The sequence below is a fragment of the Corvus cornix genome, chromosome 4 (genome assembly GCF_000738735.6).
Source record: "Corvus cornix cornix isolate S_Up_H32 chromosome 4, ASM73873v5, whole genome shotgun sequence".
Lineage (NCBI taxonomy): Eukaryota > Metazoa > Chordata > Aves > Passeriformes > Corvidae > Corvus > Corvus cornix.
In genome coordinates, this window is record NC_046334.1 from 55883539 (window position 1) to 55902294 (window position 18756).

The window sequence follows — 18756 nt, forward strand, 5'->3', positions numbered from 1 at the left end:
ATTTTCTTCCTGTGAGGTAGCTTAATGTGTTGGACTACAGAGCTATATTCTCACAAGAGCAAATGCTATTAGCTGACACTCTAGTAGATGTTACAGGCATTATAGCAATAAAATAGCAATTTCTCAGTATACTTTAAAGTATGTTTTTCCCCTTCTTCCTTTCCACCATTCTTATGATCAGTCTTCACCTGGTATTATCTGACTGTCTAGTATATTATATTGATCACACTTGTGTAGTTGACGTAAAAATTAATCTCCTGGGAGATGCCCTGGGCAAATGTGTAGTTTAACGTTTGCTGCTTGTAGAGCAGGGGGCACCAGGGATGACTTGAGATGAGCTGCAGAAATACATAATATGATTGGAAGGTGAGAAGAAGGAATCAGGACTTGTTACCTTTGTTGAATGATTTAAGGTTAACTTCAAGAATTTTCAAACCTTCCTACCATCAGGCTGGAAATGGAAGGATTTTTAGTTTGTTCAGGTGTCTTGACTCACTCTATATGAGATGAAAGAGATTGAGTCAAAGCCAGAACTTTTACACAAAAAATACCTACTCTGTATTTGTCTAAAATTCAGAGACTTGAGGCAGTCTTTGAGAAACCTGGAGAAGAAAACTACGTAATGTAATACAGAGTTGTGTCAAAATGGTGCTGTTTTCATAGATTGCTATTTCTGTATTTTAGTTTTATCTTATTGATTGTGTGTTTTGAAGTATTAATCCTTGTCATTATATAGTAAATTTTGTGCACTGGAGGAAAGAGGGGGATGTGTGTGTATTTGGTTTATGGCTGTTGTAAAGGACATCTGAAAGATGTAGTGGACTGAGAAGAAATCTCATAGTGGCACTCTTAAGTGCAGAAGTAGTTATCCAGCCTGAAGATGTAATTGGTGTAAGTGAAGAAGTGCAGGGACATGTTGGATATGAAGGATGCATTTGATGAAGGACCTGTCTGAAATTGAAGTGACTGTAGCAGAAGTTGTGGAACAATGTGACAGAGGGAATAAATTTCCAGGACAAGATGGTGTGACTGAAGAGCTTTTAGAAGAACTCAGGGATAAAATGTCTGAAGTCTTGCTTAGAATGAACTTGATTTTTGAGGACTGGATGGTAACAAATGCACATTTTTATAAGTGCACCACCATCTGCATAGTTCCAAGTCTGATGTTTGTGTTGAACAAATCGGTAGAGTTTATAATAAATGTATTGGATACCTGGATAAAGGTACCATGGAAAATTTACGTCTTCTGTAATGAGAAGCTCTTCCCTGCAGTCCTTTGGAGTTCTTCAGAATCAGCAAAATATTTGCAAGGTTGATCCAGCTGTTATAATGAGACATGCCTTTCTAAAAGGTGTGTCTGTCCCTTGCCAAAGGCATTTAATGAAAAGAGTATATCAGTCTTAAATCGAGGATCATCAGATCAGCAGCTGACTTGCTAAAGGATAAGAAGAGGGTGTGGAAGTAAATGGTTATCCTTCTCGGTGGAGTCATAGAGACCTGTAATGCACAACTTATTTTTTAATGACCTGTAAAACAGTGTGAGTAAGGGGTTGATATAGTTGGGTGAGTTGATTGGTGTAATAAGGATGAGGATAAAGTGAAGAATTTTGGAAGAAGTTTGTGAAAGTAATTGGGCAATAAAATGGCAGCAACAGCACATTGTAAAAAAATGAAGAATGTATTGAGGACGAAAACACTCCTGTCTTATATAAGATGATGGGCATTGAGCTGACCAGAAATCTTAGATTCTTAGCACAAGTGATGAAGGCAGATCATATCTTAGAAATTGCTACGGAAATGGTAGAAACAGAACATCATTATTCTAGTCTGTAGATTTGTGACTTGTCTGCGTGTCAAGTACTATTTCAGTTCTGGTGGTCTTACCTCACTTTTTTTTTTTAGTGTAATAAAGCTGGAAAGAACTCAAAAATTATTAAGGTGGCACAAATGGCTTTTGTGTAAAGAATAATTAAGTAAAACATGGATTTTACATCTGCAAAGAGACATCTAGTTTTGTATATGATTGCACATGGTAAAAAGAGGGTAAGTGGATTGATTACTAAGTGTTTCACTGTTTAGAAGTGGGGAACATTAAATAAAGCTGGCAGGAGGTGTTTTCAAAACGAGTGAGATGAGGCATTTTTTTTGGAATGGGGTGTTGTACTGCGAAGCCTTTTGTAAGGAGTGTTGCAGTTGCCAAAATTTGACATGATTCGAAAGGAAAATCGGCTTTTTTTTTTTTGTCCAACAGAGCTATGTAGTGTGTAGAAAGCGGGTCCTTCTAAGTAAGGAAATACCCAGCTGTGCAAAGAATTTCCTACCTTGAGGATAATTAGCATCTGCTGTGATCTGTGCTTGACAAGATGGGCCTGATCCAGTTATTTCAATGGAAGAGGAAATTTGTGGTTGTGTTGTCCTTTAAGAAAAGAAAGGATAGATGAGTGTTTGCTGAGCTTATTTGCAAATGTTTCAAAAAGACTGCATTGAGGAGTAGGATGAATGTGTGAAGGATGGCTGGGAAAGGTGGTACAGTCTGGGAGAAGTGTGTGTGTGTGACTGAAAATGAGAGCAGAGGAAATGGGAAGCAGGCAATATGCTGCTTGGTTTGGAAAACCAAAATAGGTACAGAAGACAAGAATTTTGAATGTACTGATTGGTTCTTTAATACTTCATTTCTACTACACCAATTCTGGGGTCTTACTAGGATAATCCTGGATAGGTATGCTTCCTCTCAGATGTTATATATGTAAGCTTGCATGGTACTTAAAACAGATGACATAGAAAATCTTCTTTTTCTCCTTCATAGTGTTTAAGCAGTGCTGTTGTATACACCTCAAGACAATGAGCTCAGTCAGCATTGTAGTTTGATCAACATCAACACAGGCTGTTAAACAAAATAAGTTACAGAAGAAGTGTAAGTTGCAGTGAAATATTTTGTTGCCAAACCTATAATACATTGTTCTTGACTGGTTTTGTTTACAGGATTTTGAGTAACAATAAAATAACAGAGTTGAAGAATGGTTCCTTCTCTGGATTACACCTTCTTGAAAGATTGTAAGTACTTCTTAAAAAGCTATTTTCAGTTTAAAAATTAAGTGATATACTGTTTATGTTTCATTAATAATTGTGAGAACAGAATGTCTTAAATAAGAGATGTGTTCTTTATTTTGATGGGTTTTTTTGTGATTGAAGAGTTAACATAGTGAAGTGTTCTCTTAATATGAATGAATGAATTGCTCATTAATATGAATGGCATGTAACAGCAAAAAAGGGATAATCTCACCTGCAGGTGAGAGGGCAGTTTCAGTGGGAAGTTCACTAGAATGCTATAATGGACGGATTTGCTTTGTTGGTTGTTTCATTATGCAAACACTTACATTGTAAAGAAAATTACTTCTTTAATTTCTTAGGAAGTGTCAAACCCTTTGTTGAACTGTTGCAATGTATATTTGCAGGGGAAGCAAGTGTATTAGAGCCTCTAAGAGAGAGTGGATTTATTATAGATTTATTGTTGACATTTATTTAAAAGGTTTTGCTGCTTACTTCACAACTTCAGTATATGCCAAATGTACAGAGGGTGGGAGTGAGTCTGATGGGAGCAACTTTTTGGATATTTTTTGCTTCCTGTTTTCACTTCCCCTTGCAGATGATACATTGCCTATGGGATAAGAAGCAGCATTGTAGCTTCTGTTACAGTCAGCTTTTTTCCAGCTGGTAGGAGGTCAGGATTGGCAGGTTGATCTACCTGGTAGCAAGCATAAACTTTAGAGATAAGGATTTTTCTAGGCCATTTGACTGGGAAAGTAGCCAGTTTCATAATCATCTCACAGCATCTAGGAAGAGTTCCAAATGGCTTTTGGCTTCAGGGGATTAAAAGTATTTTATTCTTCCTCTAAAACTCAGAGGCTCCAATCCCAGTCACCTGACCTAAATAAATTCAAACACTTCTACCATTCCCTTTCCCACATACCAGAAGAAAGTGTCTTTTCACTGGCAGATGAGCTTTATTGTAGAAGGAAGCTGCTGTGCCAAAGAAGCAAGGTTATCAGCAGTGATGCCATTTGCTTAGGTAATAAAGGCATCTGCTGACAGCTGTTATTTTTTGAAACTCATTACATTTTCAGACAGGAAATACTTGAAACTCTAGTTAGTTTGAGATAATGATTTAAGTTTTCTCCATGAATCCAAATCCTAATTTTCTTTAAAGTCAAAAGAATGCAGCTTTCTTCCATTTAACTCCTGTCCTTTGTAAGGGTTTTTTAGGTTATTTTAATATCTTCTTTCATGAAAAGGAAAAGAAGGCAGAAAGGCTGGCATCATGTTTGGAACATTTAACGTGAGCTGGGGTAGCAGTGTTTTAGAGGGTATGGTAGTCTCATCAGAGTGAGAACACTCCTTATTGTGCGCTGTTGTAGGAGTTAATGCATCAACAAACATTTAATAATGGCCAGGTGTCTTCATTATAAGTGGAGGGATAGCTAGTGTGCTACAGTAATTATTAATGATAATATTTTCTTCTTTTTTCCTTTCATACATGCAAGACTTGTTTAAAAGCCATAGATATTTAACCATAGTAAAAGTAAATTTTTCTTCTTTAAATGCTTTTCTGACCTTGGACAGAAACTGCTATTGTAATGAAAATAATTTTTCAAACTTAAATAGATAATCAATAGTAAAAGGAAAAACAGTCGAAAGTCACAGTAACTATTTTAAACATTCACATTATGTTAAGTAGTTTCAAATTATTTTCCTTAATGTTCATTGTGATAACTTGCATGCTTTGAATATTGCACTTTTTTGACATTTTTTGCTTATTTTATTTTTTCTTACTATTCATGCTTCCCCTTGTTTCCTTATGAGTGTAGATAAGTTCCTTTCCCCACATTTAATTTAAGAGATTAAGTGGAGATAACAGAAATAAATTGTCATTATTTAAACAGTTAATTCAGACAGTATCATTGTCATTTTACTGCTTACTAGGAGAGAGATTCTATATGCATTTCATGCTTGTTTGTTCATTCCTTGTAATGTTATATCTGATAGCAAAAATATTTGCCATTTCTTCTTAGTGGTTTTCAGGTAGAGTTTATGTATGTATTGATATATTTAAATAAAGCCTTTAGAACAATAAATCAGATGAATATGTCAGGAATGTGTATCTGCATAATAATTGATTGAATTTTAATCAACACTGACAACTTTATAATTCATCTGTTAACATACTAAACTTTTTTATCCTGTTCAGTTATTTAAAAATTTAATGAAAATGTAGATATTTTTAGATGGTTTCTATCATTTTAATAATTTTTCCTGTAAACTTGGGGACATGGTATCTGCAGCTGGCAACTTGTTGCACTTTAGATTATCATTTTACTCAAACATGTTGTCACTTGACCTCATCCCCATCTGATAATTCTTCTCTGTTACTGTTGAAAAGGGATATAGTTTTGGGGCATACAAGCAACAAATAAAACAGTGATAAATAATAGTTTTAATAAGTAATTAATTATTTACAGATATGTTAATTTATGATAATTTGAATTTGTTAATGCAGTATTTTCTAAAGAAGGTGATAAATTTACGAAAATAAAAGTTTTATTTTACTGGAGGGTAAAATGTTTGTTAATTATGGTAGAAAATGACTATGCTATGTCTACATCTACTCTTACAGGAAAAAAGTATGCAAGTAAGAGTAATCTTAACTGTCTTAAGTGGTAATAAAAGTGTCTGTACAAAAAGATGCTAAGTATTTTAATCTCCATTATGTTTTGATATTAATTTAAAATTCAACAAAGACAAGTGCAGAGGATCCTGCACCAGGGGAAGAGTAACCCCACATACCAGCACAGGCTGGGGGCTGACCTGCTGGAGAGCAGCTCTGTAGAGAAGGACCTGGGGCTCCTGGTGGGCACCAAGTGTCCATGAGCCAGCAGTGCCCTTGTGGCCAAGAGAGCCAGTGGTGCCCTTGTGGCCAAGAGGGCCAATAGTACCCTGCCTTAAACATTGCCAGCACTCAGCCCTGGTGAGGTGCACCTGGAGTGCTGTGTCCAGTTCTGGGCTCCTCAGTACAAGAGAGACATGGAGCTCCTGGAACAGGTCCAGAGGAGGGTGACAAAGGTGATAGAAGGGACTGGAGCATCTCCATTACCAGGACAGGCTGAGGGAGCTGGGCCAGTTCAGCCTTGAGAAGAGACGACTTGGAGGGGACCTCATCGATGTCTGTCAGTATCTGAAGGGAGGGTGTCAGGAGGATGGAGCCAGGCTCTGCTCAGTGGTGCCAAGCAACAGGACAAGAGGCAACAGGCAGAAACTGATGCACAGGAAGTTCCACCTGAACATGAGGAAGAATTTCTTTACTGTGCAGGTGACCACACATGGAACAGGTTGCCAAGGAGTCTTCCACACTGGAGATATTAAAGAACCATCTGGATGCAGTCCTGTGCAGTGTGCTCTGGGATGACTCTGCATTTGGCGAGGAGGTTGGACCAAGTGACCCACTGTAGTCCCTTCCAACCTGACCCATTGGGTTATACTGGGAAATGTAAAAATTCTGTCATAAGCATTTGTTGGATTTGACTGCATAAGATCTACACCCCAGAGAGCCGTGGAAGGGATAGGCTGACTTTCTAATATGTGTAATGTATAACCTATTTCTGTAATTTCTTACCTTGTGGTCTTCCTTCATTTCCCTTTTGAAAAAACATTTCATGTAGGAGGAGTCCATGGTAGCTAATATGTTTCCCATCTGACATTCATTTTCAAGTAATGTTAAGGAAAAAAAGGTAATTTATCCAATGGTAGTTAAGAAGACTTAATAATGTATACCTGTCAGTATGTATATATAGGCATAGTTTGTTTGTGCCTGCGGGATGCTTTATTAAATAATTAAGACAGTCTTCATTGTGCTGAGACAGAAAGCAGTAAATTTTAAAGTATGTATATGTGCGCTTTTAAATCATAGATGACTGGCTACTGAAACGGTTCATTACAAAGTGTAATAAAATTAAAGGTTTGGGGTTTTTTTTACATGGCAAACCATATTTAAATACAAGTAATCTTTCATCAAGATACTTTTCACATCTTAACAAGAACATTAGGCACAAAAAATATTTTTGTTGATAAGTTGCTATTTGTCCACTTAATAATGGCTTTGATAAAGGGCTGTTCTGATTTGGCACAACAGTATCCTCTGTCATGAGAATGGTTAAACAGAGTTGCGTGATGCTGAAATCTGCATCCTGTGAGGTTTTCAGGCCTTCGTTGGATGTGACAGTGGGGCAGTTGATCTGATTTAGTTGTACTTTGAGCCAGAATTTGGATTACATGACTGACATGAACGCATCCCTTGAAACCTAAGTTTTTTAACTCTCCTAACATCTGTTAGTTGCCTTTGCTGATGAATATGCGGTACCCTTATTTACAGTGTTACTTAGATTTTGGAGTAAATTAAGAATCTTTTATTAGATTCTCAGTGTAAGATTGCTCTATTGCCTGGCTGTAGAGCACTGTTCTGTTTTGGTGTAGGGGTGGGTATTTTTGTTTGGGGTTTTTTTTGGAGTGGTTTTCATTTGGGGTTTTTTTGTTTGTTTGGGTTTTTTGGTTGGTTGATTTTTGTTTGTTTTCCTTGTTTTGTTTTTTAGATGTATTCTTGATAGATGGAAGATGCAGTTACTATAATATAAAAGATGTTACCCTAACTCAAATCCTCTCTGGCGTTTCTATTGGACAGGTTTTCTTCCATTTGGACAAATAAGTATCCATAGATATATCTTGTTGGTTGAGCTTTGCCAAAGAAAAATTAAAATCAACATCTGAAATCATTAATTTCCTGTTGCTAAAACTAAAATATGGTTTATACAAATGTATTCATAGGTGTTAAAAACAACAAAAATTTTAAAGCCAAACACAACTTTCTAAAGAGGTTGTCTCCCCCACCTCCCTTTTATGTGAGAAATACAAATCTGTTGGTTTAACCACTACTGTAATTGCTTCATTTAAAGACTGTCCTAGATGCTGGAATCCTGGTAGTTGTACCAGCCTGTGTTGTATGAACATCTTTTACTGTTTCTGAAGAGTTGCTAGACATGTCAGCACTGTTAATTTTGAGATCTTATGGTATCTCTTCTATTATGGTATCTTTCGGTATCTTTTCTATTTTCCTCTGCAATACTTTTTGGTAAATTGATATACAGCTAGTGCCTACCCAAGGACTGCCACTGGGAAGGGTAAAAAACCCCAGCCAAACAGAGACTCCCCAGCTGTTATAGTTGCAGGCTGAGAAGAGTCTTAACGCTTTGGACATTCATTGATATGAATCCATTGCAGTGGGTTTTTGAAAGAGTCGTATCAGGGAATACGCTTTGAATTTATGGAGTTAAATTAAAGATCCCTGAGTCTAGACTAGTGGGTTTCCAAGGCTTGTTGTCAAGGTTTTTCTCCCTCAGTGGCTTCAACAGTGAGATTTTAAGTGGGAGTTACATGATTTTAAATCAAAATTTGAAATATGAACAGAAGGTATCATTTTTCTTCCCTACATCAAAGACTGATGGTAAGTGAGCGATGAATACCTTTTATTAGTGTCAGGTTTGTCATAGTCTGGTACACCATGGTGTTTATATGCCTGCTGAAAGAACCAGTTCTTCAGGCTCCTGATACTACTGCGTTGGAAGTACTCGGCAGTTCCTGCCACCATAGCAAGGGAAGGAAATAAAGTTGAGATAAGACAAGTGTGTATATGAAAACCAATTTACTGCAAGGTGAATTTAAAGTACTTCCAAGTATTTAAAATGTTTAGGTATAGCATTCATGTGTGATACGTGTGCCGTGACGCTGTCTGTTGTACCATGATTTGTTAATCTGTCTTCAGGAAATGCTGTTGTGAAATCTTGGGATGAATTATGATTTACTCATGTATATCTATGTGATGGTAGAGGTAATTCTCTTGGGCAGTTCTCTTTCAGGCAGAATTATTAATGTTTTGGTAGACGTATGAGATATTTTTTCTACTCTTGCAAATTCAAACACTGTTTTTAAATGAAAGTATTATTTTTCTTATCAAATGTAGAAGTTTGGATATTATGGAGTGAGAAACTTTACGTGTAGTAATAAGTGCCTGTGAAGTTTCAGATAGTAGTAAAGTAAAAATCTAGGGTGACTAGGGAGGTGGAAGTAATTTTAGCAGTCGTGCAGTGATAAGGTTTGTTCAAGACTGTACAGGTGTTGTCAGCTGCTTTCTGTGACCTTTGAATTAAGCTGTATCTGCAGAATATCTCAAGTTAGGAGTTAAAATTCCTAAATCACTTGTACTATTAATAAAGCAGTTTAGTGGTTTACATTTCTCCTTGCAGTCTCTGGAAACTTAAGATTTAGAAATCTGCTCTGAAGTTTTTTCACCAGCTGTATTTGGGATTTTCAGCTAGGGCTTTGCTTTTGTGCCAGCAACATAAGTGGAAATTTTCAGTGTTGTGTCTTCGGTGTATTTTTAAGATCATGATTTGCTTTTTTTGGTAGATGTTGGGCACTACTGAAGTATTGAAAATTGGATAGGCTAAAGAAGTCAACATTGTGCTAGACAGTATCATACTGTGTAATAAGCAAATGTCTCTCCCTGCATAGCTATAACCTGTTCACACTGTGGCAAATTATCTTTGACTCTATACCATTTAATGTGATACGAACTGATAAAGTGTTTAAGGGAATACACATGCTGCTTCTATTCTTCCTTGTTGTTAAAATACAGATTTTTCCAATTTTGAAAGATGCTATGTTAGAGAAATTAAAAATGTGTTGTTGGGGTTTTCCTTTGGTGTTTTGTTTTGGGGTTTTTGGGGGGTTTCTTTGTTTTTGGGTTGTTTTGGGGGGTTGGGTTTGGGGTGGGGTTTTTTTTGAGTTTCTCAAGCAAATTGAGACAAATTAGGTATATCTTTATGACTATATCTGTTTTAAAATGTTATTTATGGTAAATGTTATGTCTTAATTTTTCTCCACAGGGATCTTAAAAACAATCTTATTAGTACCATAGATCCAGGAGCTTTTCTGGGGCTTTCATCTTTGAAAAGACTGTAAGTAGTATATTTGGCTAGTCAGTTTCAACAGAACAAGCAAAAATCTCCTCAGAGAGAGTAAGTCTGAGCTTCTGGAAGTTTAGACAGCAAAGTTATTATATATTAACAGTTGAATATATATGCTGTCTAAATACATACACACACATGCATAAAACAAAGTTTGCTTTCAGTCTTACGACTGAAGAACATCTGCTGCTTGTGGCTTGGCAGTCTCATTTGTTCTGACAGTCTCTTGTATTACTCCTTTCTTTTTGTATTTGAGTGGCTTGAAGCATCACTGGGTGGATATTTGTTCAGAGCTTTGATTCCATCAAATCTTGTTTTGTTGAACGTTAAACTCATGATTTTTATTTTCCAAAGGTTACAATGGAACATGGAGTCCCTTGCTATTAATACTACACTGAAGTTGCAGCACTGTTAGGGCTGCTTTAGTGAAGGTTTTGCCAACATTCCCATTAACATATTTTTGGGGGATTCATGCCTTGGCTGTAAAAGTTCTGTACCACATGAAACTTGAAAAACAAAAATTCAGCATTATTGCTTTTCTTTTCTTTTTCTTCTTTCTTTTTTTAAAACACTTCAGATTTTTGGAATATTTTTACAACTTTTAATTCTTAGTGAATTTCCACTACCTCCCTCCACCCTGTTTCTTTCTTAAATTTTTAGAGTATATATGTTCATTTGTAACTGATCAGATGATCTGGCTCACTTAAAAGAAAGAGTATTGGTAAATGCACTTCTGAAAACCTTAAAAATAAAACTGAAGCACCAATTCTGGATCGTTAATACTTGCAAGCTTAATTTTTATTACTTTAAGAATATTTGGCAATTTGATCCAAGACCTATATTGAAAAATATATAACTTTTAACTATTTATCTAAGTATAATTATAGAAGTCGTCTTTTTTTATGTATCATAAAGGCACTAGTATAGGTCTCTGACATGTTAAAAAAACAAGTGATACGTATCTCTGTGTGTGTATATATATATACACACACATATATACATACTACACAAATATGAAAATTTACTTGGTAGGGGTGTAAGCCAAGCCTGTTTAAAGAAATTTATTGGTAAATCTAGACTTTTTGAATTGTATATGGACAGACTATAATTACTTAAGAGATGGATTAAGGAGTCTGTGGGCATGTGTATACACCCATATAGCAATACCTTGTGGGTTTTCTTGAAAAAGACCAAATATACATGTGGTGTAATCTGTTGCTCATGAATTTTTGTTTAAATACTTCTGTTAGCAGGCTGTATTTCATTTGGAAATAAACCAGTTTGTTCCAATTTTTCCTTTTTTCTATTTATAGAGACTTAACTAATAACCGAATAGGCTGTCTGAATGCAGATATATTTAGAGGACTTGTAAACCTTATTAGATTGTAAGTATAATTTGTTCTATATAAATACACTTATGTTTCAGTCTTGTGTCAGTTAACATTCTGTGTTTCAGGGGGAGTAGTTTATTTAAGTGTGCTACTGAAAGACAGCCAGTGCCTATGGTTGTGGTTTGTTACTCAGTAGCAAACGTAAAAACAAGTGTTGGGGCCAACCCAAACCACGCTGTTCAGTGGTCTGTTGACTTCGCAACAGTTTTCCAGTTCTTAGAATGTGTAGCAGGGAGGGAGACTAGCAGACTGTACAAAATATTTTCTTCAAAAAAATATTTCAGCATTATAGACTCTTTCAATATCTATGCCTTCTCTACTGTGGCATTGGTGTCAGTATATTTTGGTGGCTGTCTTGCATGTTTTGAAGTCATTCATTTACTTTAAGAGGATAACACGTATGATTATGGAATATTTCTTTGCCCTGGTTGTTAGTTTCTTACACACAGTGCTTTCACTGATATATAGAAAGTGATATGGCTAATATTTTTAAAAAGCATTCTGTTAGATGGAACATGCTTCCTAGAGCATGTTAATAGGAACACATCAGTTCACCGTGAACAGCAAAATTAATTTTACAATTCTTGAAATTTATGCTCAACGTGTGCTAGTTTTTGCTTTAAATGGAAGTAAAGTCTTTGCATTTAATTTTTTTTTTCCCAATCTTAAAATTCTTCACCTAAACCAGGAGTGTTAGAGAACAGTTTATTTGGAGATCTTGCTAGGCTATTGAGACCTGATTATTACTCTTACAGTCTTCTGAACTATGACAGTGTCATAATAGTAACTTAAAACTTTTAAACATAGTGTTATCTTGAAGAGAGGGGTTTTTTCTATTTCAAATGTCAGTTGTCTGAGCATGAGTTCAAATCATACTTTTATTTTTCAGGAATCTTTCTGGAAATCTGTTTTCTACACTTACGCAGGGAACATTTGATCATCTTGGTTCACTAAAGTCTCTGTAAGTACTTGCTGCATCTGGTCTTAATTTGCATGATCATTTGTGTTCTTAAAAAAAAACATTTTATATACACTTGCTTGTACTACAGTTTTGTATTTTTACTTTTAATCCCCATAACAATATCTGAATAAGCATGTGGCAAGTGCATGTATATGGGTATTTGGGTGTTTATAAAAGCCCCTTCAAAAGTTGCTCACTATTTGTTACATTATTCTGAAGAAACAAAGCTCTTCTCCCATTTGGGCTTCCAAAAGCTTTATTCTATATGTGTCATTTATTAATTTATAGTAAATAAATAGTATTTGACACCTTTATAGCAGAGGGAACAAATACTTTTAAGCAAGATGTTAGTCCTTTGTGAACAGTATAGTTTTGTTACACATAACAATGGGAACATCTCAACCTCATGTCATTTTGCTCTCTCTTGGTTTCATGAATTGTAATCTTGTGCAAGAAAGAAAGTATATTTAAAAAATAAGTGCTGATGATCAGCTTATGCTTTTCCCTGGTAGTCATGGCAGCTGGCTTATTGTACTGGGGCTTTATCAAAAGCTTTGGTTTCTGAATTTGACACCAAGTTAATTTCTTGTTTATAAAGAAGAATGTTTCTTTCCCTCCTCCGTCTCTTTAATTGTTCATAAGTTGTTGTTCCTGATATTTTAATTGTCTGCATAAAGGTTGCTGTCCAAGAACACCACAGATGTGACAAGAGAACCTGGATATAACGGTTGCCATTAAAATAATATCTGTCTGGAGGAATTCATGTGAACAAACACCAAATGGGGTTTCACAGGAATGTTGATTTAGTGTTTGAAGTGTTCTGCCTGTGATGTTGTGTTATCCTCTAGACATCTACAAAAAGAAAATGTTTTCAGTAGAGGTAAAAACCAGTGTAGACATAGCCATATATTTTGGTACATTTTTATCTGTTTCTAAACAGATAAAATACTAATTTCTGAACCGATAAAATTAATTAATCCCTTAATTTAGCCGTCTTCAGCAAACATCTATGGGGTATTTGGTATGGCTTTTTAGTAGAAAGTACAGAAGTACTGAAAGTACAGAGAAGACTGTGAGTCAATTAAAAACCTTGTGATTTTCATATGAAGCAGAATAAAATTGTATGAATACTGCTTTTGAAAAGAGAAATAATTGAGCTATTTTTAGTTCTGTTGATTTTACTGCTAAAGCATTTGATTGCTACAGTGAAGCAATGAAGTTTCTTCTTAGGTTATGATGGTGCATATTCAAGCAATCTTTCTTATTGCTCACCTGAAGTAGCATGAACACTCTCCATGACAGAAATTACTAGAATTTTTTCATGTGCCAGTATTAGATACTCCTTATATTTATGGAGAGGATTCCTTTTCTCAGGGAGTATGTCCTTTTGTTCTCAGAGTACAGCTTGTGGAGGATTAGAATAACTTCCAGTAGGTAGAGGTAGGCAACTCCACAGTAGTGTAGACTTCGACTGCTTATGTCTTTGTGTCTGTGACAGTGAGAGGCATTGCACAGCTGTTGATGTCAAGCTTTCAGACCTTGCAGTTTTGCAGTTTGTCACTGTAAATACCTGTGTTTTGTTGCAGAGAATTTCAGACTGATTATCTTCTTTGTGATTGCAACATACTGTGGATGCATCAGTGGTTAAAGGAAAGAAATATAACTGTACGTGAGACTAAATGTGCCTATCCCAAGTCACTTCAGTCACAGACAGTGACTGGTGTTAAACAGGAGCTTCTCACCTGTGGTAAGCACTCCTCACAACTGATATGTATTTTCTAATGCATTCCATGTTCTGTTAATGTTAGTGAACAGACTTTTTTGCTTTGTTTCATTTCCCTAAAATTCAGCACTTAGATGACAGTGGTAATAGTACCTCCTTTTCAAAGGCCAATCTTTAGTTGTGATTCAGTATTGCTAGCTTTTGGAAATAATAAATAAATTGATGATGGTGGATGTTATTTTGTAGTAACAAAGGCGATAAACTCCTTTTTCTTGCTTATCTGTATTTTTCAGAGATCTTTACCTAAATTTCACAAGAGGAATTAGAAACTGATAATTTCTTTCCTAGGTCTAGCTGTCTGACTTCAAATACGTGAATTATTTTAACCCCAGATTTCTGAAGTTAAAAGATCTTCATTTTTTGAGTTACTTTCCTGCATGGCAATTCTATTCTTGATTAGCCTTCTTTTTGTGACAAAACCATGACCAACTTGCTTACCTTCTTTTTTTTTTTTGTATTGGAATTATTCCAACCATGAAAATAAAAACTCACATGTTACTGTGATTTTGAAGTCTTAGTGAATAATTGGGAAGAACTAAAATGCATAAATATGTTTTTCCTTCTAATTTGTATTTTCCACTCTTTTAGATGTGGGCTGGTAAAAGAATTTTGAAATATATTACATCAAAGGAATACACATTTTGAAAAAGAACATAATGATAATTTGTATTTTTCAGTATCCGATGCATTAAATGTAGTTTTTGTATACATCTTGCCAGATACAACTTTATACTCACTTAGTGTATTTCTCTCCTCTTTTGAAAATTAGGTATATAACAGATTCTTGCTATTAATTGTGGGTTTATGTCTTGAATTCTAGAACCACCACTTGAATTACCGTCTTTCTATATGACTCCATCTCATCGTCAGGTGGTCTTTGAAGGAGACAGTCTACCCTTCCAATGTATGGCTTCATATATTGATCAAGACATGCAAGTCTTGTGGTATCAGGATGGGAAGATAGTGGAAACTGATGAGTCCCAGGGTATTTTTGTTGAAAAAAACATGATTCATAACTGCTCACTGATTGCAAGGTGAATCCGTAGTGAGAAAATGTATTTTCTACTTCTTACATTCTGCTCTGGTTTGGTGACTATTTCCATAACTAGTCCTCATGTCCTCACTGAGTGAACATGTACACAGAAACATCCCTAGCAGGGAAGTAGTCTTCACACTTCTCCTATTAATGATGAAGTTTGAGGAAGGAGGTCTAGAGATTTGGCTAGTCAAAGCTATATGCTTAAAATACTAGATTAGCTAGAGGAACTTGCAGTTGGGTTTTAATTTTCTGCAAGTTTTACCCAATGCATTCATTTAAAATATGTTTGTAGTAGGATACATTTGTTCTCATGGAATATTAAAATGATGAAAATGTTGAAAACAAGGCATTTAACTGAATTACTCATGGATTCTTTACTCTCCATTTTGAACACACCACAGTTGTTAATATTGTTCTCCAGCAGAGATCTGTAAGTGTAATTTATTCTGCCTGCAGCAAATTGTTGACTTATTCAGCATCTACAGTGGTTAGATGTCCTGTAATTGTATTAGTAAATTAGAGCTTCAATGTTTATAACAAATTATGCATTTGGGAATTTATTTTAGTCTAACCTCTCTAAACAGCTAAGAATTTTGTGTTGAATAGCAATGACAACACTTTGGGAATTTGGACTTCTCATCTCTTCTTTCTGAAGTCTAGGCACTTTTTCCTGTGGTTGTTCTGTTTGTTTCCTACCTTGGCAAAATTGAGAGCCTGAAGAACAGTAAATATTTCTCTGTTAATTACAGTACATGGAGATGTAAATAGCTCTGGTTTTGTAAGATCACTCATGGCTGTATGTAATTTGATGTTTCTTCCATTGTCTTTCTGTACTTAATTCATCTTTTGGTGAAAGCTTATGTAAATTTTATTGCAAAAATGTTGGGTTTTATTTGTTTAATTTATCTTTCCAGTGCGCTGACAATCTCGAACATTCAGGCTGGCTCCACAGGAAACTGGGGTTGTCATGTACAAACCAGACGTGGGAATAACACAAGGACAGTAGACATTGTGGTGTTAGAAAGTTCTGCACAATACTGCCCTCCAGAGAGGGTTGTGAACAATAAGGGGGATTTCAGGTTAGTAACCCCAGGTTTTTTTCAGATTAAAGAAAAGTCCATTTAATTTAGCTTCTAACTAAGATTCTATGATTTTGAGGTGCCCATGTGGATGCTTGCTTGTAAATGGTGTGTAATAGATTTTTAACTGTTCTAAATTACTATGTGTTGACAGAAGTGCATGAAATTATCCTATGAAATGTTAAACTTTGAGCCTGGTAACACATCCTTGAAAGATACTGAAACTAAGCTATGATATTTGAAATATATAAATGAAATTATTGGAATAGTTAAACTTCTGTAGATTACCTGTAAGATCAAGTTAGACCACATACTGACAGGGGGCTTTCTGCCAGGTTATCATTCTCCTTTTTCAAAGCCTTCTGCTCCTATATGACAAAATCACTATATAAGAAATACGCAATATAGTTTGGATCTTTTTTCCCCCCTGTGAGTATTAGAGTAAACAATATGAATGGTGCTGCTTCCTTTTAATGATTGTTGGGACTGTAGTGGTAGCTGTGATATTCCGTTGTGTTGGGTGTTGCAGAGTATTTTATCTTTTGTTCTTACCTCTTCACCTGTTTTCCCTTTTCTGATCTTTCTGCTGCTGGTCACTCTAACAACACGTTACTCCTGGAGGTGCCAGCTGTAACAGATAGCTTCTGTATAGATTCTCTATATGTAAGGTAATTCACTTTATGACTACTCTGTGTTTTACCTCCCTGCAGTAGTTCCTACTGAGAATTAGTGTCTGCAATAGCATTGTGTTCACTATGGTGCATAGGGTTTCTTATTGTTGTACAAACTGCTTTTATCCACTCATTTCACTTTCCTTATGCTGCTTGGCTGTGTTGATCTTCTGCTTGGTCTTTTGTTTACAGTTAGAAACTTTTCCTTTCCCTGTGTGCATTAGAGTTTTTAAAGTCATCTTCTTTGTATACAAATCTAAGACCATATATCTTTTATATTAAGAAAGGAAAAGTAAAGTTAAACCACGTTGCAGGGACATAGTTTTTAGGGGGAGGCAAAAACAAGCTTTCAGTTGCAGAAGACCTCCAGCTGTAGCAAAAATTCACTTTAAGTCCTGGCTGGGAGCATTAGTTCCAACCTGATCTCCTTTATGGTCATCACTTGGACAGTTTGAGAAGGGTGAGTATGAGGAACTATTATTAAAGGGAACTAGTGTTAAGATCACTTGCTGCACAGAGGCAATTTAGAATTATTGAAGAGCTTAACTTTCACATTGTAAAGAATTATTTATTTAAGTAACTTTGTGCATGTCCTCTTTTTACACTGTGGTGGTTTCAACTGCAGAGATAAGCAGTACATTAGAAAAGGAGAACTTCCTGCTTTAGATAAAAGGCAAAGAAAGTCAAACAGATGCAGGTTGTATTCATCAAAGAACACATCTATTTAAATCACTTATGCATTTTTTTATGATACAAGTGTGAATTGTTGTTCTTTGATTTGCCATTAGAGGTGAAAACAGATGGTAAAGGCTTATTTCAAAGCGCTTTCCATTAAATTAACCTGTGCTGTTCAGTGACTGTTCAGTGTAATAGGATTTACCCCCTCTGGAATTCAGCAGAAAGAAATAAGATTTCAGGAAATGTTCAACTTATCAAAAAGTTCACTGTGTTTGGGTTTACTATAGCAGACTTCCACTTGTAGCTTGGGTAGAGTAATAATAAAGAGTAATTTTTCACCTTAGAGAGCATATGGAAATAAAGCTTTGACTAGTGAGAAAATGGTTCTGAGCAGATGGCTGTAAATGATCCTAGGTGAATTTGATTTTATAGTTTTTTTAGTTGGAACTGGTTAGTCATTTTAGCTTGGAAGGTGTTTCAAGAATGGCATCTAGATTTTTATCCCTGCAGAGATGGGATAGCAAAGAGTAACGAAGGAGGTATTTGTCTTCAGTGTCTTTGGCTCAGTATTAGTTCAGCATAGTTTGTAAAGGGCAAAAACTTCATCATGGAATCTATTTCCTTTAATTTAAATATTCTAAGTCTTACTCAGGTAATATCCCTGAGTATTTTATAACTAATTATTAAAATGAAAATACAGTTTGCATGTTAAAATATTTCTGCCTCAATAAGTCCTTTAACTGTTGTGTTTAACATAATTTTATGCTGGTAGGTTATAGAATTCTTTCTTAAATATAAGAATGATCTTCTTGAAAACTGTTACTCATTGGGTGTAATATATTTTAAAACTGTAATTATCATGCTGAATTTAGAGAATTACTAAGATGTAATGCAATAAGACTGGAGTATCTGTAAGCTAATGAAATTATGATATAAGAACTCATTGTAACTGAAAGTTACTGTTCTTTTAAAGAAATGAGTGCTTTCAAAACAGAATTAATATGTATGAAAGAAAGGATTCTTTTATAATCTCACGGTCTGTCTTTTTCTTTTCCCCTGAAATGAAATTAAAGTGCTTAAACGT

General features: G+C 35.4%; 1 protein-coding gene across 2 annotated transcripts in view; it reads left to right on the top strand.

Moving 5' to 3' along the window:
• Positions 1-18756, top strand: part of ADGRA3 (adhesion G protein-coupled receptor A3) — a 61100-nt gene that overhangs the window by 11729 nt on the left and 30615 nt on the right. The window contains exons 1-8 of one of the 2 annotated variants that reach the window (XM_010401841.4): positions 1924-2043; positions 2983-3054; positions 9990-10061; positions 11384-11455; positions 12351-12422; positions 14009-14169; positions 15026-15239; positions 16159-16323. In XM_010401841.4, coding sequence (XP_010400143.2) covers positions 2030-2043; positions 2983-3054; positions 9990-10061; positions 11384-11455; positions 12351-12422; positions 14009-14169; positions 15026-15239; positions 16159-16323 — 842 coding nt within the window. In that variant the 5' untranslated portion in view covers positions 1924-2029. Of the gene's footprint in view, positions 1-1923; positions 2044-2982; positions 3055-9989; positions 10062-11383; positions 11456-12350; positions 12423-14008; positions 14170-15025; positions 15240-16158; positions 16324-18756 lie in introns of those variants that run through there. The other variant, XM_039550804.1, reaches the window with a different exon arrangement.